Consider the following 22272-nt stretch of genomic DNA (forward strand, 5'->3'; position numbering starts at 1 on the left):
AATTGTATTGACAATACAATACCCTGCTTTCAATACCAGTGTACAGCTTTCAATACCAGTGTACAGCTTTCAATACCAGTGTACAGCTTTCAATACCAGTGTACATCTTTCAATACCAGTGTACAAGTTTCAATACCCCTTTTTTTTTCTCCCATTAAAGTACCCCGCGACACTCTTACTCGTTGGTTACTTCTGAAATCTTCAGTCAATACACATGCACTCGCACATTTACACACATACATTCTCTACTATGTCTAGATGACTGTTGTGATTCAAACCCACGACCTTACGGTATAGCTGTGCACCTCTTCCTGTACTCGCTTATGAAATGGCGATCAGACTAGCACATTGTTTCGTTCAATAAAGCGGCAATCGATTTCAGACAGCTTCCCTCTACCCCCCCCCCCGCACTTCTACCCCCCCCCCCCTTTCTTAATCATCCCTCGCCTTAGCCTTGCGAGATGAACCTAGTTGGTTCTTTCGGTTGCTAAACTCCATGACCCCGAAACCACGAACTCGGCAGCTGCTATTAACGAGTGGATCCCGTTTCGCCTGAACCCCATTTGGGACACTTTAATTTCCGCCGTCCCGTCGTATCAATTCGATGGAGATTATCTCCCTGTATTCTTTTTCTTTCATCCGTTTGGTTGTGAAATAGTTTCCCTCGGGGATTGGTCGTAGATACCACCACATAAGGACTCGAGACCTTCCCTGTTGTTGCAAGAGACTCATTCTACAACAACGGCTGGTTTGACTTTATTTCTAGTAACTTTAAATGCACCAAAATCTATGGCGTCAATCAATGTTAATGAATACATTTAGTATAAAAACCTTAAGCAGACCCTCTTTTCTTTTTTTCAGACGTCATTTCTATACAAACATGCATTTGCACCGCTCTGCATTTGCACCGCTCTGCATTTGCACCGCTCTGCATTTGCACCGCTCTGCATTTGCACCGCTCTGCATTTGCACCGCTCTGCATTTGCACCGCTCTGCATTTGCACCGCTCTGCATTTGCACCGCTCTACATTCGCACCGTTATGCAATTGCATTGCACCACAGGTTAATCGCACCACCGGTTAATCGGACCAGCCGCTTATTTGAACCGAATCACTCTTTGAAATTCTATTATACATCCGATTAATCGGACCAGCCAGTTATTAAGATGTATGAGTTTCGATGAGTTTATCTCAAATAAGCGAATGAAAAAAGTATTTTGAAAAAAAGTAACGTTAACGTCACGTGGCCAGCACAACGGCCTTTACCTTTCCCCAACTAAGTTTAGGTACCCATTAGAGTTGAGTGGACTCGGGGTCGCCTTAAAAATCCCAGGTGGGATTCGAACCTGACAACCCTCGGCTCGGAAGCCAATCGCACTTCCACATAGCCACCAAGCCTATTAAGAGAATGAAAGTATTTCCAAGTAGGGCTTAGGCTTGAATGTATAGTTTAGTTTATGCTGTTGGGGTTAGGGTTAGTGGAAAGCATCCCGATTCTGGCTGAAGGCTGTGTTATCCTTGTAGGCACTTGAAGACAACAGATATGGTTGGTTGGTCGTTGTGATGGTAATTCAACATCCTTGTAAACAGTAGGTCATAGAAAAAACAAAAACAAATTACATCGGTTGACTCTGGATACTGTACTAATAAAGAGAACCTAAGTTTCGGAATAAATATGATTGGTGACTTCTCTAAGAACCTAAGTTTCGGAATAAATATGATTGGTGACTTCTCTAAGAACCTAAGTTTCGGAATAAATATGATTGGTGACTTCTCCGTCTCTCACTTCTGTCGCCATGTTAGCACTTTGGAACGTCACACGATCACATCATGGTGTTGCTTTTTTATTTCACACTTGGTTAATTTAATGAACAGAGTCACTTGAATATAATAAGCATTCACTTTTATTTTTTTTAACATATGTTGTTTTTTTTTGTGTGTCTTCCACAGATATGATTATAAAAAATTGTTATACAACTCCACATTTTGTTTAGTTCCCCGGGGTCGTCGCTTGGGGTCTTTTAGGTAAGTATTGGATATGTTACAATCCTGAATTCTAAACAACTTTCGTATTGCTTCTTCAACAAGTGTATATTGTCTTTTTTTTTTTCTTTCATTGTCGGTATTTTTCATTTTCGAAATATATCGACCCGTGAAGTTCAACAATAATTGCTGATTCTTCTTGTCTGGCAATGAACAGCAGTCGATCTGGTCGATTACCTTGTCTGTAAAGTCTTTCCTATTATTATTTTTCTTTTATTATTATTTTATTATTAACAAGCGAAAATACTTTTAAAAAAAAGAACAAAGCTTATCTAAGTGATTTACAAATATATCTCAATAATGTAAAAGTTTTCCCCTTTTCGATATCAAACTTAATAATTAATTGCCAATAATTAATTGATTATTTTTTTTAATTGATTCATGATTTGGTAAGTACAATAAATAATTTTTTTTTTAAAGTTTCAACTTGATCCGAGAAAGGGCGTTTGACAAATAACGTGTACAATTATTAAAGAGGGCGAACCCTACGTATTTAGCCATATCTCTGAGTACTTAAGGAATAATTTCCCTTGTTGGTATCGAACAAAATAATTAGCTACCAATAATTAATTGACTAATTGGTTTATTTCTATCTATGCCAATGAATAATTGGGCAATGTTTTAACTTGATCCGAGAATGGGTTTGGGAGAAATAACGTGTACAAATGTTTTACCAGACAGAGTGAGTTTATTTAAGCTTTGTTCACACTTGAACTCATAGATATAGTCATTCGATGACACTGCCAGGATGGAGATGCCTTGAAGGAAAACACGCCTCGATGTAGCCTCAGTCCACTGAGAAATATGCTAGTGATGTGGCAGGTTATATTTTTACAAAGCTCTAAGCTTTTTCTCCCATTTCCCATTCTCGGATCAAGTTAAAACTTTACACAATTCTTCATTAAACTTGACAAGACATGTATAAATAAAATAAAACCAATTAGTTAATTAATTATTGGTGATGAGGGGAATAAATGCTACTTAATTAGAGATGTGGATGTATTTATGGATTTAATCCCCTTATTGCGTTATGACATGTTTTTCTCCCATTTTTCCTTCTCGAATTAAGTTGAAATTTAAAAAAAAAATATTATTTATAGTCGATTATAGTCGATGACAATTCACGAATTATTCAAAAAAAATTACCAATTATTCATTTAGTACTAATTAATTAATTATGTTTCATATAGCAGAAAGGGAGATAAATCCTGTAATTTTCAATAAATGGAAGTAATTAGTGGTTCTTTTCCTTAGATGAACTTTGTTTTGAAAAAAAAGTGTTTTTTTTTCTATTGCTTGTTATTTATTACACATCGACACCGATATATAGCTACACTCATTACTCCAGACTATATATACATCAGTGTAATTTGCGGTTGGAAATGTTCTTTTTTTTTTGTTTTTATCTCGCTACTTCGTCTGTCAATAGCCCCGAGCTGAGTGAATTATTCTGCTGGCCCCAGATTTTAGAGAGGGCAGAGGTAGAAATCTGAGCTGCTGATCCGGAAATCCATCACCCCCCTCCCCCCAAATCCCCTACCTCACCCCCCACGGGTTGATGATTGTTTTATAAGGCAGCACATGGAGTAGGTGAGAAAGTAGATAGCCCTCGCCAAGGCGCCGACACTGGCATGCGTGTACTCGTGACCTACTATCTATCATTCTTGTTGGTTGCTTTCCCTTGACACCCGGAACTCGCTAGTTACAGGCGTCGATCTGTTACTATTTATAGTATAACATTTGGCTGAAACAAAGGGTCAAAGCTGGTGCCTGCTTAGAGCAAGGAAGAAAAAGGACTGAAATGCAAGTTGTTAGCCCAGATGATCAAGTCTTTTTTATTTCTACCTTAAGTAGACTTACTGGCCCCAGATGATCAAGTCTTTTTTATTTCTACCTTTAGTAGACTTACTGGCCTTTCAAGTTTATCGTATCTATTGTGAGTTATTGGAATGACCTAAAGCTTGCCTATACTTTGCACCAAAATGTGACTCAATCAAAGGTTGGACATCTATGAGATCATAGAGAGGGGACAATGCGTTCGAATGAAATACTCTCACTCGTTGACACTCAGGACCTTCAAATAGTTCCTAATAGTAACCCTAACCCTAACCCTAAACCTGACTTTGGCAGATATTTCTTGTTCGCTATCCTAACCTAAACCTGACTTTGGCAGATATTTCTTGTTCGCTATCCTAACCTAAACCTGACATTGGCAGATATTTCTTGTTCGCTATCCTAACCTAAACCTGACTTTGGCAGATATTTCTTGTTCGCTATCCTAACCTAAACCTGACTTTGGCAGATATTTCTTGTTCGCTATCCTAACCTAAACCTGACTTTGGCAGATATTTCTTGTTCGCTATCCAAACCTAAACCTGACATTGGCAGATATTTCTTGTTTGCTATCCAAACCTGACATTGGCAGATATTTCTTGTTCGCTATTCAGACCTCAGTTTGGCAGATATTTTGTGTTCGCTATACAAACCTCACTTTGGCAGATATTTTGTGTTTGCTATACAAACCTGACATTGGCAGATATTTCTTGTTCGCTATCCTAACCTAAACCTGACTTTGGCAGATATTTCTTGTTCGCTATCCAAACCTAAACCTGACATTGGCAGATATTTCTTGTTTGCTATCCAAACCTGACATTGGCAGATATTTCTTGTTCGCTATTCAGACCTCAGTTTGGCAGATATTTTGTGTTCGCTATACAAACCTCACTTTGGCAGATATTTTGTGTTTGCTATACAAACCTGACATTGGCAGATATTTCTTGTTCGCTATCCTAACATAAACCTGACTTTGGCAGATATTTCTTGTTTGCTATCCTAACCTAAACCTGACTTTGGCAGATATTTCTTGTTCGCTATCCAAACCTAAACCTGACATTGGCAGATATTTTGTGTTCGCTATCCAAACCTGACATTGGCAGATATTTCTTGTTCCGCTATTCAAACCTCAGTTTGGCAGATATTTTGTGTTCGCTATACAAACCTCACTTTGGCAGATATTTTGTGTTCGCTATACAAACCTGACATTGGCAGATATTTCTTGTTCGCTATCCTAACCTTAACCTGACTTTGGCAGATATTTCTTGTTTGCTATCCTAACCTAAACCTGACATTGGCAGATATTTCTTGTTCCGCTATTCAAACCTCAGTTTGGCAGATATTTTGTGTTCGCTATACAAACCTCACTTTGGCAGATATTTTGTGTTCGCTATACAAACCTGACATTGGCAGATATTTCTTGTTCGCTATCCTAATCTAAACCTGACTTTGGCAGATATTTCTTGTTTGCTATCCTAACCTAAACCTGACATTGGCAGATATTTCTTGTTCCGCTATTCAAACCTCAGTTTGGCAGATATTTTGTGTTCGCTATACAAACCTCACTTTGGCAGATATTTTGTGTTCGCTATACAAACCTGACATTGGCAGATATTTCTTGTTCGCTATCCTAATCTAAACCTGACTTTGGCAGATATTTCTTGTTCGCTATCCTAACCTAAACCTGACTTTGGCAGATATTTCTTGTTCGCTATCCTAACCTAAACCTGACTTTGGCAGATATTTCTTGTTTGCTATCCAAACCTAAACCTGACATTGGCAGATATTTCTTGTTCGCTACCCAAACCTGACATTGGCAGATATTTCTTGTTCGCTATCCAAACCTCAGTTTGGCAGATATTTTGTGTTCGCTATACAAACCTCACTTTGGCAGATATTTTGTGTTCGCTATACAAACCTCACTTTGGCAGATATTTTGTGTTCGCTATACAAACCTCACTTTGGCAGATATTTTGTGTTCGCTATACAAACCTCACTTTGGCAGATATTTTGTGTTCGCTATACAAACCTCAGTTTGGCAGATATTTTGTGTTCGCATCCTTTCGCTGATACTTCACGTCATCCACCCCGCCCCCCCCCACACACACGCTCTGTTTCTCAAGAGACTCCATCTTGGTTGAATCGGCATCTTTGACATACATATCCCGAAGGTCCCGGTAGGAGGCTGCAACCATTGGATCATCGCTGTGTAACTTCGGACAGGGTCGGCTCAGAGATCTACAGCGTCTTGCTTTTCGTACTATTTCCCTCTGGAACTATGGTACTCCACACGTGACAAGTTGAGCATCGCTCTGCGCATCGAATCTGCGCATCACTTTCATTTGGCCTTGTCTACCTGCTGACTGACCCTTCTCCTTTTGTGTGTGTGTGTGTGTGTTCAAGTTCCCCCACAAATGTTAGTTGTGTTATGTACTTTGGGCTGTATACATCGCTTGTTTAGAAGCAGGGCTGGATGTCCCCGTGTACTCTGTACACATTCCACTTTGTAGCACGCCATTCATTACCTCTTGTTGCATCCCCCCCCCAAGTGTACTAATCACTTAGTCGCCTGTCACTCCCACACTACACCGCATCAAGTGGTACGCACCAACAACAGCCAATCCACTTGGACGTCTAACACGTCGATGACCTTTCCCGAAATGAGTCAGCCGGCGAATAATTCCTTGTTTGTTTCAGTCAGGCCATTGTTTCCAAATAGCCCTCGACCCTGGGCTCGCATCACACTCATTGCCAGACTTCACAGCTTCATTTCTGCTTCCTACTGTCAACCCCTCGACCCTCTCCTCCCGCTAGTCATTGTAATGGATATACAAAAACAAAGATATACTGCTACAGGGGTGAATGGCTGTATAGAAAATACACACACACACAAAAACAAACATGCATATACGTGACCCTGCGGGACCAAGTAAAACAAAGGACGTTTGGGCCACGAGGCCTTCACTGCCACAAAACAAACAAAAAAAAAAGACAAAACAATTAACACTAACGTATCACACAGTTTTACATCTATGAATTCCAACATCCCACTTTTATTTCTTTAATGAATGTTTTCGTTCAGTAAGATAATACTTTGATATATAGAATCATACACCTTCTGATATCCAGTCAGTGGCGTAACAAAGAAAATAAAAAAAAAGGATTTAACTTTTACCTTTCCACGATTATTAAGACAATTTTTGTTCACCTTTTAGGAGTTTTTCGCGTTACTCTTTCACCATTGAGCTGTCCCAATGGTTTAAATAGCCACCTGTCGCCCTTTGTGTCCGCTTCACTAGCTGGAGTCCCATCCCTCCCTGCGGGGCTACTGCAACACCTGGTGGATTCTGCCTGAACTTTGCTCACTTAAGAGCACGAAATTGTGTAGCATGTGGAAGGGGGGGGTGTTATTAACATAACACTTATGTCAGGAATACAGTTAGCAATGGGGGGGGGGGGGTGCTGACGGTAAACGCTTGGATACCGAGGCGAAAGGTCTAGTATAATTAGCATGCATAATGAATAATTATTGCCTATCTTAGCGACCCCGAAGATAAAAAAAATAATAATAAAAGCGCTTTTGAAATTCCGAGTTGTGTATTTAGCACGCTGAAAATAGGAGTAGAGGCTTCCTTTTGTCTTCGAAAAGCGAACTTTATAAAAAAAAAAGTCATATTAGAGACACCTGCTATTAAAATCTTTTTAAAACAACGTTAAAAAAATAATACAATGATTTGTGTTAAGCAAACAATATTTCAATGCAAAACTTCCGAAAGTTCATGCTATTTTTTTTAAATTAAGGATGTATATTTTATGACATACGTAAAGAACTTTTAAAACAAGATGGAGGGGAATAAAAGGCTGTATTCAATACGCCCACCAAAAATAATTAAAAATGCAATTTCACTACCGCTATCTTCTTGTTTCAAGATATTTGCACAGCTGCGACAGCCACTGATCTTACGATTACGTGCTCTTTAGTTTTTTCAAAATTATACATGCATATACATATAAACCATTTTAAAAACAGAACGAAAAAGTCTGCTGGTGTTGTTTATAGCTGTTTGAGATCTAATTAATACATAACTTCAATAGAGGTCGACAAATATAGATCTAGTAATAACCAGTGTCTCTTACACAGTCTGTAGAGATCAAATTGTTTCTTTCGAGTTCACTGTTAAGGAAGTGATTTATGTTTGACCTACACATATTGTGTGTACCGGTGTAACAAAAACTTTGACAGATTAACTTAGTCTTTTTTTTTTTTTTTTTTTGTTGGTGTTATTTAAGAACAGCACTCAATGTTACGGCCTATGTACTAATAAGGTCACGTCAAAGATCCTTGAGACCCAAAGGTCAGAAATGAGTCTTTTTCCGAAGTGTCCCCATCAACTAGTTGATCATTTAAATGACACCCGTAAGTAGTGAACACACACCAGGACTTGAATGTCGCCATCAATCTCTATGTCTGCATGTCGTGCAGTGTTCACGCTGATCGTATTGGGAGACATGCGACACGACAGGACGCGTGAATTTGGTTTAAGTGATAGCAGGCTAGGGAAATAACAACTTTTGTAGTGATGGGGGTTAGGAATGTGGTTATTAGCAGTTTGAAGCGTCTGATATTCTTGCTGCAAGTATTGAAACCTGTCTATCTACCTGCATTCCGGACGCGTACTTTTTTTTTCAAGAAGACTTAGAAACCAGGCATTTGACATGAACTTCGCTAGGTTAAGACGTATTAGTACAGGGGTGGTCAACCTTTTTCACACGAGGGCCACATTAAACAAATGTTGGAAATATATATATATATATATGTATGTGTGTGTGTGCGTGTTTGTTTGTTTGTACACTTACAACTTAGAAAATACGATAGCAAACTATATATATAATGTCTTTTAAATTCACATTTATACTATATTATACACTTACATCTAATTTTTATCAGTCCCAATGGAAGAATTACAACAATAATTAGCAATTTCTGAAACTAATTTTAATTTTAATTATACTTTTTAATTTTACAATAACATTGCCTTTTACATGATAACAATTCCCAACAAACGTACTCAATGTGAAGTATTTAACTGTTTGCATTCGTGCCTGGATGGCTGCCTGGTCGTGCGGTTTGCGCGCTGGACTGTCGTTCGGATTTATCGACGGTCGAGGGTTCAAACCCTGCCCGCACCAATCCCCCGTCGTCCTGCGGGAGGTTTGGACTAGGAAGTAAACTATCTTCAACTCTGAAGGAACATCCGAAACATGTAAAACAGAAACAGTGCGTAATGTTCCGAACTGTCCTATCAGCTTACTAGTTGTTCTCCTCGTGACTGCTTTCAAATCGCTGTCAGTCAGCATTGACCTGTTGTTGTAGTTTGTTTACACTTGTTTATTTTCAAACAAGGAAATGCTTGTTCACAGATGTATGTGGTCCCGAATAATGTGAAAGTGTGGCAGCAAATTCAAATAAGTCTTGAACTTTTCAACCACTTCACTAGAACTAGTTTCACGTATTAACAAAGGAAAATAACAAAACCTACACAGCTCTGCAAAGCATTGTATAAATATTGGCCTGAATTTGCATCTTTGACTAACAGTTTCGACTAATTGCCAATTAGATAAATTTTCGAGTACTTTTAACTTTTTATAATGACATGTATTGAGGCTGACTCTTTAGACTCTTCATCATAAGAATCATAAGTTTTAATCGATTTATTTTCAATATATTACATATCTTATATACATACACAGTTGACACACCTATTATTAGTAGCTGTCCGCGGGCCGCATGAAATGCCTTGGCGGGCCGCATGTGGGCCGTAATTTGCCCACCCCTGTATTAGTGCATTCTTACGAGAAGGAAGAGCTATCAAAACAAAGCTTTGACAACATTTATCTCGGAGTTTTATCAAAGACTTTTTTTTTTTCGTTTTTTTTAAAAATCAAATTCCTCCTAGAAAACAAAAAAATGGAACTATTTGTAATTGTAGTAGTATAGTTCGAAAGTTCGGGTTATGTAAAGTGCATGGAGTTTCGTAAATCGGATGGTAATTCTACATGAAACTCAACACGCTTGCACACGATCTGGATATTGTACATGCTCCTAGCTCGAGGCGCGAGTGTAGGGCTGGGAAGATCCAGACTACAAACTGTCAACGCGCAACAAGTGACCTTATCTAAGCGTGGGAGAGTTGGCAACGAAAATCTCCCGCAAAAAAAAAACAACAACATGGCTACCTGGATGTCAGCAACATGTCTCAACAAAGTGAGTACTCGTAGAACGTGAAGGTGATTTTGGTGAGTGATTCGCCGAGTACCTGAGTATCACAGTTTTCTCGTCTTCACTGAAACGTGTTCTTTTGATTCTCAAGAAATTTTTTACAAAGCAACTCACCCCGTCAGTCTGTCTAGTACAAATTTTTTATAGGTTATTTCTCCCACTTCCCATGCTAGGATCAAATGAAATTTTACACAATTATTCACTGTCCTTAACAAAACATGAAGCAATTTAAAAATAACCAATCAATTAATTAATAATCGTAATTAATTAATTTTGTTTGATATAGAAAAGGGGAAATTTTTTATACTATAAAGTAGAATGTAAGGAGTATGTATGTTCCGAATAGAAATCAAAATCGTTTGACCAATCTTGATGAAACTGTGCACAAATGCCATGTTTACCATGTTTAAATCGAAAGTATCGAGATCTAGATCTAATTTTTAAAACTACACTTTGCACAGATAGTTTGTTATTTTGACACATAAAAAATTACAAAATATAGTCTATATAATCCCATTCATCTATCGAAGCCGACATCTAAGTCTAGACAGTCTAGATCTAACTCTAATTCTAGATCTAATTCAAAGAGGGAAGATCTACTTAATAATTTAACACATTAACATACAAAATAAAGTCCATTCATGTTAATCAAATTAACCCTCAAATTTTGTGTTTCTAAAGCATTTTTCATACATTCGTTCGCTATAGCTTCCATTATGTTGACATGCATTTTAATAGTCCCATTCATGTGTCGTGCTTACCGCTATGTAAACACGCTATGATTGGACAGGATACATGAGGCTCTATATGGGGGATATCAAATATACTAACATACAATAATTAATAAGCTTCTTTGACACATGAAAATACATCATATAGTCTATGGATTTCATTATTTAATAAAAATAACCTTCAATTTGTGCTTCCTTATATCTGCGAATTTAGAAGTCCTGACGTACATTCTTTCATTAGACAAGACCGAACTGTTACACATCTCTCTAGTCCTAGGCCTAAAACTCTAATTCAACTCTAAGATGATAGAACTTCTCTTCGCAAACATAGTTTTATACTTTAACACATAAACATACTAATTATAGTCCATTTTTTCATATTTTATTCAAATTAATATTCCAATTTGTTTTCCTAAAGCATTTTTCTTACATTCGTTCGCTATAGCTGCTAAGTCGTATTGACATACATTTTAATAGTTCCATTCATGATTCCGTACATCTAACAAAAAAGGTCACGCATGCGCAGAGCGAAGCCTCCACACACGCGCGGAAAGAACTCTATCCAAGCCAATATTTAACTCTATATTAGTCTAGATCTAGGCTATCTCTTACTCAAGATCTAACTCAAAGGTGATAGATCTACTTTATACTTTAACACATGAACATACAATATAAAGTCTATTCATTTCATAACTTAATCAAATATATATAGGCCAACAAGCAAATGTTTTTATTTGAAAATATGGATTTAGGTCGTTTAGCTATTTTGATAGCTCCATTCATACTATTTTTACATTCACGCATTCACTTTACTTATAACATTATTATTTCGTTTAATTGTTTACAAAACACTCTCAGTGACTCTATCGACAGTGATACGCAAATTAAGATCCGTGGGCCGCTGGTAATATATGGCTAGTGTACTTATAAATTGTAAAATTGAAAACCAATTTTCAAAAAATGTTCGTTATTGTAAATCCATGACAAGCGACTCATCGAATCCCAGAACATACAGATGTTTATTACAGTGTGTATGAATGAGCTGATGAAACAAACATGAACAGTAGTTTGGGGTCTTCGGTTTTCCTCGTCCACTCAGTTGGCAGGGGCCGCCTCAAATAGTGGTATTACCGTTGCTTCAGGGTCCTCATACGTTGTCACTATAAAGTTGTGTACAAACGTTGTTGTTGTTTTTTTTTTTTTTTTTTTTGACACGATGAGTTTTAGCACTGTTGTGGATTGTGCGCACTTAGTGCTGTGTTGATAGTGTTGCGCAAGGCGGATGACAACAATAGAGTCAGTGTCCATTTCTCTGATCCATACATGTATTCTCCCAGACAGAACAGATTCCTGTGTTATTAATCAATAATTCCATCTCCTCAAGATCTCAATCAAAATATCTCGGGGTCAAGAGGCCAGTCTCCATAACTAGTTTTTTATGCAAGAACAGTCTTAAAATGCTTATTTTTATATTTTAAAATAGTTGATCTGAAATGGTTGAGAATCGCTTGAATTTTCTGAATTCTCTGTAGCGTGAATCATCATGTAACACTAGACCTAGACCTCTCTAAACAAGGAACACAGTTCAGCACTACAGACATGTAGTTTCGTGTTTAGTGTCAAATATTAGATCCAGGTTTAGGTACTGTCTTGGAGTCTGAAAATCTCGATTGTGATCTGCATAGTTGGTGAAATCTGACTAAGATTAAACTGTTGCCTGTTTGGGTGTCGGTTTAATTGTGTCTTCTGTGTAGAGAAATGTATAAATATCTATAATCTAGGTCCCAGACGTAATTTGATCTCTTTTTTCAGAACAGCTTAAACTAAACAGCTTACACGTGACTAAAACCGCGTCATATTACCTTTCGGGACAGAAAGCTTCCCCTTACGTCAGGCTCAGACGACCAATTAAAAAAAAACTTACTACAACCTGTTTAGTCTTGTTGCAAATTGCAGATGCGGCTTTTTGGGTGGCGAGGGGGGCAATCGCCCCGCGCCTAAAGGGGGGAGGGCGATAAATAGAATCATTTGTCACCATCAGCCCTGATAGGATACCTGCTACAAGCATAGGCTGCCTCTGCAAATAGATTTAGTAAATGTTGATATCACAGACCTATATAGATTCAGTTAAGTAAATTATAAATCACAGACCTATAAATAAATGGCCATGATGTAGAGTGGAAATAAGCTTGAGATTTGTTTTCTGCGTGTGACTTTTTTTTTTAAAATGTTTACTGTATCCCTAGGTACAAAATAAATACAAAATGAGAACATTTAAGGAGTTGTGTTACACGTAAACTCGCATTGTGACCCATGTGGTCAGTTATACTCTGACGGTACGTTGCATACAATCGCCGATGAACATATCAGTAGATCATACACTTAGTTCACGTATCCAAAGATTAAGGACGAGTGCAGTGTTTTACATGGCCATGCGAATCCAGTTTCGACCTGCATATTATTCCACTTCTGATGCAGACAAAGCCGGGGGGGGGGTCTATTTATGTTTTCTCTACGTCCTCCGCGCCTGTCTTCTACAAGGGCTTTTCTCTGGCACCTTAAGTACACAATAAATATAGGCCAGTGTTCACACGTCCTTGACCACTGCGCCCCCCCCCTAACATACCACACCCACGACTCCCCTTCCCCCAACACGTTTTATTGAAATCAGTTTTTTTGTTGTTGTTTCTGCTCAGGTTCCTAGAAAGTCTACAAGCTACATGCATTCCAGTTTTGTTAAGCAACGGCTACGAGCTGCCTTTCTCTGAGGTGATCGATTGGAACAAGGTGGTCGTCTGGGCTGATGAGAGGCTTCTGCTGCAGGTAAGACTCGTGTAAAGCACATGTCGGGGCTGGGGAGCGTGCGCGTATTAGGACCATCTCCCCCCCCCCTCATCCCCCAAAGCTGCCCAGGTTTGGCTTCTGTAAACTAATCAATGTGTCTTAAATTGTTGGAATTATGGGGCGGGGGGAGGGGCTCTTACAAAGCTTATATCAACTCACTGTCTGTCTGGTAGAATGTTCGTACACGTTATTTCTTCCACACCCACTCGGATCAATCTAAAAAAAAAAAAAATTGCTGTGCCTAACAAAACTGTGAATAAACTAGTCATTTAATTTTTTTGTTTGATAATGAATAGGGGAAATAACGTCTACATTATTGAGAGGTATAGGTGTAAGTGCGGAGTTCTTCTTCTTAGATAAGCTCTGTTGTTTTTTTAAAGGATTTAAAAAAAAATATTGTTATTGTTGTTTTGTTTTTGTCTTGAGATGTTAGGAAATGTAGATTTAGAATGTTTGTAATGGAAACTTTATCTAATGAATTAAGACGTTCCTAACATACGTCACGCTCGATTGTGGGAGTCTACAAAAGTACAACTAGGCGAGATATCGGGCGTTTTTTTTGGCCGTTGGTCATGACCAGTAGTTGTCATTCATAATCCTTTGTTCAAGCGTTCATGGCTGGAGTTATTAATTTCATTTCAGTATGAAGACTTAACATTCTAAACGAATGGTATGCAACTTTGCGTTTCATAAGTGCGTTTCAAACGTGACTTAGTGATGATGTGAACATCACAGCTCTTCAGCAACAATTTGCGACACATTTACCCATGCCTTGGGAGGCGCGGTGGCTGAGTGGTAAAACGCTTTGCTTCCGAACCGGGGTTCTTGAGTTCGAATCCTTGTGAAGACTAGGATTTTTATTCTGGGATTTCGCTTTTGCGTACCCCTGACATTAGTTGGGGAAAAGTAAAAGTGTTTAGTCGTTGTCCTGGCCACAGGAGAAGTCGTTAATTAACTGTGGGCGGCAAAAACAGATGACCTTTACATCATCTGCCCTATTGATCGCAAGGTAAAGTGGAACTTAACTTTTTTATATATATATTTTTTTTACATACCCGTGTCTTAACTTGGCCCCTTCATGATCACTACAGATTTTATCTCAATCACGTCATCGGTTTTACCAGGATGATTCAGACAATCGTTCCATGATCAATTTGCGCGTGGGGAGAAATAAGAGCTCTTATATGGATTTGTCTTGGCCTATTGAATAAGAAATAGGTTTTTTTTTTAGTTGGTTCATTTGTTTTACATGTTTCGAATGTTCCTTCAGAATTGAACAATATTGCATCCTAGCCAAAACCTCTTACTGGACGTTGGCAGATGTCAGTGGGCAGGGCTCGAACCCCGGACCATCGAGACAGCAGTCCAGAGCGCATACCACTTGACCAGGCAGCCATCCAATTAGCTTTTATCATTGTGTCTGTATGTACTGTTATATTTTGATAAATAGTCGTTTGAAGTCTTGATATAATTGAGTAAAACAACACACCTTACTATCTAACTACAAGTTGAAAGTACTTCGGCTTGGTTTGGTTTCTTTTTTTTTTTTAAAAAGGGGGGGGGGCGGGGACGGGGAATAGTCTTTGTACACACGTCATCTCTCCTTGTTTACCTGGTACGTTTTTCAGTGACAGTTTCAGGTAATATTTCGTTAGCAGCATGTAACACGAATGTCAAAATCATCAAGCTAGTCCCAGTTTCCTGGCGATGTGCTTCGTGTCGTGTTTACCTGTTGTCTCCCACCTGGGACACAGTTCTGCTGACTTGGCGCCATCATCCCAGATCAGGCTGTCTCGACATCTTTGAACTCTGCACATCACAAAGATGAGACACATTTCTTATTCCTTATGCTAGAACAAAGTGCTCCTTTGTCCCTAGTGACATTGGAGAATGGAATGGGTTGCCTGAATCAGCCAGGAAAACCAACGACTTAGCAGAGTTGAAGTCATTTAAATCGTATTCTTCATCGTGTTTTAGATTTTTTTTTTACCAATTCTGCTTTCTTTCCATCCGTTGTAGATGTTTTTGTTGTCATTTGATGCTTTTTATTTTTTTGAAGAGTTATTTTAATGTAATTTCCCATTAAACCTTTAGCTTTAATTGGGTAATACTAAAACTGTTGGCTATGAACCATTGGCTTTAGCTAAAACTGTAAGCTATGAATTATTGGCCTTAACTAAAACTGTTGGCTATGAACTATTGGCCTTAACTAAAACTGTTGGCTATGAACTATTGGCCTTAACTAAAACTGTTGGCTATAAACTATTGGCCTTAACTAAAACTGTTGGCTATAAACTATTGGCCTTAACTAAAACTGTTGGCTATAAACTATTGGCCTTAACTAAAACTGTTGGCTATGAACTATTGGCCTTAACTAAAACTGTTGGCTATAAACTATTGGCCTTAACTAAAACTGTTGGCTATGAACTATTGGCCTTAACTAAAACTGTTGGCTATGAACTATTGGCCTTAACTAAAACTGTTGGCTATGAACTATTGGCCTTAACTAAAACTGTTGGCTATAAACTATTGGCCTTAACTAAAACTGTTGGCTATGAACTATTGGCCTTAACTAAAACTGTTGGCTATAAACTATTGGCCTTAACTAAAACTGTTGGCTATGAACTATTGGCCTTAACTAAAACTGTTGGCTATGAACTATTGGCCTTAACTAAAACTGTTGGCTATGAACTATTGGCCTTAACTAAAACTGTTGGCTATAAACTATTGGCCTTAACTAAAACTGTTGGCTATAAACTATTGGCCTTAACTAAAACTGTTGGCTATGAACTATTGGCCTTAACTAAAACTGTTGGCTATAAACTATTGGCCTTAACTAAAACTGTTGGCTATGAACTATTGGCCTTAACTAAAACTGTTGGCTATGAACTATTGGCCTTAACTAAAACTGTTGGCTATGAACTATTGGCCTTAACTAAAACTGTTGGCTATAAACTATTGGCCTTAACTAAAACTGTTGGCTATGAACTATTGGCCTTAACTAAAACTGTTGGCTATAAACTATTGGCCTTAACTAAAACTGTTGGCTATGAACTATTGGCCTTAACTAAAACTGTTGGCTATGAACTATTGGCCTTAACTAAAACTGTTGGCTATGAACTATTGGCCCTAACTAAAACTGTTGGCTATGAACTATTGACGTGAAATAGTGAACGGAATGTTCTTTGCTCTGGGATGTTTATGACAGTTCTCATTAATACCTTTCATATTCATCTGGTAGGACTACGAAGAAACGAGAGGTCAACTTCTGGGGTGTCTCAGTCCTCCCCTCCACTGGGTGACCTGGCATCGCTCCCGAGGTATTCGATGCTTGTTAATGTGGCCTAGCGGGCGATGTTCCAAACCAGAATTAATTGTCTCCACGCACTATCCAACAAAGATGTCTGCAGTGGGACAAAACAACAACTTGGTTATACTGGATAGCTGGGCAAAGGTTCGGTAGGCTCAAAGCAATAAAATACAACTCTAGGTAGGAGATATGTTATAATTACCCCGGAAGGGTTGATTTCAGTACTTCATCGCCATAGCGCAAACTCGCATTGACAAGAAATGTAGGTGAATCTCTTGATGTTACTGCTGTCTCTGTGGTATATATATATATATATATATATATATATATATATATATATATATATATATTATATATATATATATATATATATATGGTTGTTACCTTGGGATTTCTTTCTAAATCTTGGGGGAAACAATCAAGAATGGAAGTAGTTTTCAACAAGGCCTCTATTTTCATCCTTTTTTTTTTTGTAAGCCTAATCCTAGCTTACGTATTTATGACCGTTGTGTTGGAAATGTATTTTATCAGCTGTGTGGGGGACGTGGGTAGATAAAAAACTATGTATTTATGTACTCTCGCTACCTATCAGTAACTCATTCAATTTCAATGGCTGACAGTTTGTGTGACTTTTGTGTGATAATGTGTAGAGGACGTTACAGAGAGGAAGGGGCAACAGCCAAACTGGCAACCTCGTCTGACAACACTGCTAATGGCTTGACCTCATATATTAAGTGAAACAAACAAATACAACATACTTATTTCCATTCTTAAGATAAAGGAAATGAAATTTAAAAAAAAAAAAAGAAACCAAACAGATATCCAAGGGCCAGTAAGTTGTTCGTGTATTTTTACACTTTCAAAATATTTTTTTGGTCTACGTGACGCGTTGCCTTTTTATTATTTTGTTGTTGTTTTTGTTTTGTTTACTTTAAATTATTGACTTCCTGCGCTTACCTTGAACACCTGGTTGAGGAAGTGTGTGTGGGGGGGGAGAGACTTCTGCCAGCATTTTTCTCGAAATCAACACTTTAAAGTTTCAGGAGTTTATTGAGAGCACACCAGATCTAACATAAAGGCCTACATTTACCAAAAGGCGCTGTTTTTTTTTTAATCGCATTTGAATAAATGTATTTACTTTGACTTTTTTTTTCCAATACTGATTAGTATAAGTTTACATATTATTTGTAAATTTTAAAAAGTTTTTTTAAAACCATTATTCGTAACAAGGGAGATTGCTCGAAACAAATTGCGCGCTGCATCAATTTCATACTCTCTAACCCCTTGTTAGCTGGCAACGGTGCAGCGGACAAACTGTTAATATATATACACACAGGCATTGTATTCGATTCCGAAGACCCAGTTGCGACCTGCATATTTTGCCACTACGAATGCAAACAAAGCCATTGTCCGCGGGTAGGGGGGTATTTTTTTTACTTTTCGTCTTCGACTAGAGCCCTTCTGTGAACTTTAAAAGTGTGCCCCGCGACCTTAGTATGAGCTCTCCAGCTGTCTCTTTCAGAAGCCGTCGCCTCCAACCTGTGCTGAGTATTTTATAAGTGATAATACATGCACACATTTCAGCCCTGTAGCCACATGTTGGAGTTATACATAGATCAGTGATGCCCGAGCCTACGGCCCGCGGGCTATATCCTGCCCCTCGAGACTTGCATAAAAATGACATGTTAAAAATATATTTTTAATAAACGTCACCAGGGTGTGTAGGAAATTTACATGCTCTCCTCAACCCGGGACGGGCCGAATGTTGGGTATCACTGATCTATGTATAACTAACAGAAGGTCAGCTTGCATCATTGACTCTTGTTTAGGATGGTAGAGAACTCGCCAGCAGAAGTGGACGTCGAAAACGTTAGTGCAATATACTATACGCTGTATGGGTCCAAACTGTATTGTTCAACTGTAGGCCAAATAGAGATGTAGGTCCCTTTTTCTCTTTCTGACAATACAGTTCGGCTTTGAAAGAAACTAATACATTTCTAGATCTAAAACAAAAAGTCCTATAGCGTAATGAATGAAACTTTAAACAAAACATCATAATAAAATCACTCTGGCTAAATATATATTTCACACTGGCACACACAAACACACTTTTGCTAAGACAGCTACACACACACTTTAGTTAGACTAACACAACTACACACACACACACACACACACTTTAGTTAGACTTACACGCACACACACATACACACTTCCTTAAGCTCATTGGTCCGTTGATATTATTTCCGTAATGGCCGCCCTCTCTACCAAAGATGTTTCGTCACACAATATTCTCAGACACCGCTAGCTTTCTCTTACCCCCTTCCTTTGACATTTAGATTATTTTTCTAATTGATTCTCTTGTACTCGAGGCCAAGGGGAGGTCACTTCTGTCATGCCACGTTCAAAACATCCCAGAAGCAAGTCAACATGGCATTTGGTTGTTGGAGCATTTTTGGAAGCAAACTTACCAGGGGTTACGTTGATGACATTGACTGCAGACTGGGCTCCAAGCAACTGATTCACTGTACTGACTGGTTGCTGTACAACCATGTCGCATGTACATGCATTCAGGTTTACATACAGGTACTAGGAGATACAAACAAAGGAATGAATGATATAAATATAGGAATAAAGGATAAACATAAAGGAATAAAGGATAAAAACAAGGGATTTGAGGGTGCAGACAGGGAATGGTGTATAAATTAAGTTAAAGGAGGATAAACAAGGGAATGATGAAAAATATGGCAATGATCGAGTGTGCTTTAGCAGTGAAGTGATCTATATTTTAAAAAATCCTTACATAAAAACAACTATTAAGACTACTTGAAAACTAGAATCCAAAGCTCTCGAAATCTATCCCATCGTAGTATTGTCTCCCCTTGGACCGCGTTCTTCTGTACTAAGCACACACACACACACACTCCATTATAGTTCTTCTCATCCAGATATCACGCAACAGTCACTCGCTTATCTCCTCTTTCATACTTGTTGGCCATCATTTCACCCATTCCGACTGACCTATACATATAAGATTGGACTTTAGATTCTCCACTACTTTGAATCGTGACATCCATCATCATTTAGAAAGAGTTTCGACAACAGTACATGGCTATAAGCATTCAGTTCTTTCTTCTTCTACAAAAACATAGATTCTGTGTAATTGTGTGTAACCTGGATGGAAGCACCCAGATATAAGTTACTCGTGGTACAATTTGTGTCTAACCTGGATGAAGCCAGCCGGGAAAACCAATGACTCGGCAGAATTTAAGTCATTGGTTAACATGCATGGCTAGATTGACTAGGACGTAATCAACATCTTTTTTGAAGTAACGTCTGTATTTTATAAGATAAGATAAGATCTAAATTACTCGAGATTAATTGAATAACTTACACATTATGCATAACTCTTGGAAGTATATGTCATATGAGTATTAGTTAATGCCCTTGCTGTCGAGCTGACACAACCATTGATTAAGTCTTCCCCTTGTCCTCATCATTCGTAGAGTCAATGGTGGTGCGCAATAGTTTTTTAATGGCTTAACTTCTTACACCAATTTTGGGGGGTTAAATTTTGAAGTTTAGAACTTTCAATGGTCAAGTTCTATACTCTTTTATGTGGACTGGATTGAAAATATGTTTCATTAATTTAAAAAAAAAATACGACCTTTAGAAACAACAGAAAATCTACTACTACAAAATTAGAAAACGTTAACAATTTCTTATTTGTTAGCACTTCATTGTATTCTTTAAAAGGAAGTTTTTCTCTAGCCTACAACTAGAGCGAGATTGTAGAAACTTTCGTTGAATAATAGGCTACAATGAATACATTATTTATGCTTCAGAGAGGGTTATTTAAGTTTGCTTAAATAGCTGGTCACTTAAGTTTGCTTACATAGCTGTTCACTTACGTTTGCTTACAGGGCTGGTCACTTAAGTTTGCTTACATAGCTGGTCACTTAAGTTTGCTTACAGAGCTGGTCACTTAAGTTTGCTTACATAGCTGGTCACTTAAGTTTGCTTAAATAGCTGGTCACTTAAGTTTGCTTACATAGCTGTTCACTTACGTTTGCTTACAGGGCTGGTCACTTAAGTTTGCTTACATAGCTGGTCACTTAAGTTTGCTTACAGAGCTGGTCACTTAAGTTTGCTTACAGGGCTGGTCACTTAAGTTTGCTTACATAGCTGGTCATTTAAGTTTGCTTACATAGCTGGTCATTTAAGTTTGCTTACATAGCTGGTCATTTAAGTTTGCTTACATAGCTGGTCACTTAAGTTTGCTTACATAGCTGGTCATTTAAGTTTGCTTACATAGCTGGTCACTTAAGTTTGCTTACATAGCTGGTCATTTAAGTTTGCTTACATAGCTGGTCACTTAAGTTTGCTTACATAGCTGGTCACTTAAGTTTGCTTACATAGCTGGTCACTTAAGTTTGCTTACATAGCTGGTCACTTAAGTTTGCTTACATAGCTGGTCACTTAAGTTTGCTTACATGGCTGGTCACTTAAGTTTTGCTTACATAGCTGGTCACTTAAGTCCAATGTGTGTTACATGAAGTAACTCAAGCCGGAGGGGTATAAGATGGAATTACTAACTGCGCATTCCTGAATAGTTCGCGTGTTGTTTACTTTACTGGACTATAAAGATAAAAGTAAAGCTCACATTGATCGCTTATTGCAATGTTTGCTTTTTTAATATCACAATTCAAATTTATCTCGTGGATCTAGAACTACGCATGTTCCTTAGTTTTAATTCTCACTTCGTGAGCTCCAGACTGGGTTTAAAATAAAAAAGGTTTCTGTGTTTACCTTTCATTATGTTTATAAATATTTGTATTGCAAATAGGCGCGTGAGAAGGAAGATGTGTTTTTTTTTCCTTGGATAAACTTAGCAAGTTATTTTTACATAAATGTAAAACAAATATTGGAATAAAAGGTAGAAGCGAGTCTGTTTTTCCATATTTGTCTTCTGCAAAGTTCAGATTTGTTTTTTCGCCACAGGCTGTTCAATAATATCACTATATATTGTTTTGTAAAATTCATAAAATTAGCAGACGATGTTATATTAAACTATTCTTGTATTATAGATTTTCATAATTGGCGGGAAAAACTATAAATAGCTAGCTTTTGTCGTAAAATGTCGTGAATTTTTTTTTAAGCTAAAACGTGGCGTTGTTTTGTAAAGTAGTTATAATAAGTAAAGTTTTGTTGTTTTTTTTCCAACCCTAACTT

The 22272-nt window shown here is 37.9% G+C and overlaps 1 protein-coding gene across 1 annotated transcript in view; it reads left to right on the forward strand.

Moving 5' to 3' along the window:
* Window positions 1–22272, forward strand: part of LOC106055537 (exostosin-1-like) — a 95788-nt gene that overhangs the window by 44834 nt on the left and 28682 nt on the right. The window contains exons 2-3 of the mRNA XM_056015247.1: window positions 1950–2024; window positions 13583–13709. Of these exons, the coding sequence (XP_055871222.1) occupies window positions 1950–2024; window positions 13583–13709 (202 nt within the window). The remainder of the gene's footprint in view (window positions 1–1949; window positions 2025–13582; window positions 13710–22272) is intronic.

The sequence above is a fragment of the Biomphalaria glabrata genome, chromosome 17 (assembly GCF_947242115.1).
Source record: "Biomphalaria glabrata chromosome 17, xgBioGlab47.1, whole genome shotgun sequence".
Lineage (NCBI taxonomy): Eukaryota > Metazoa > Mollusca > Gastropoda > Planorbidae > Biomphalaria > Biomphalaria glabrata.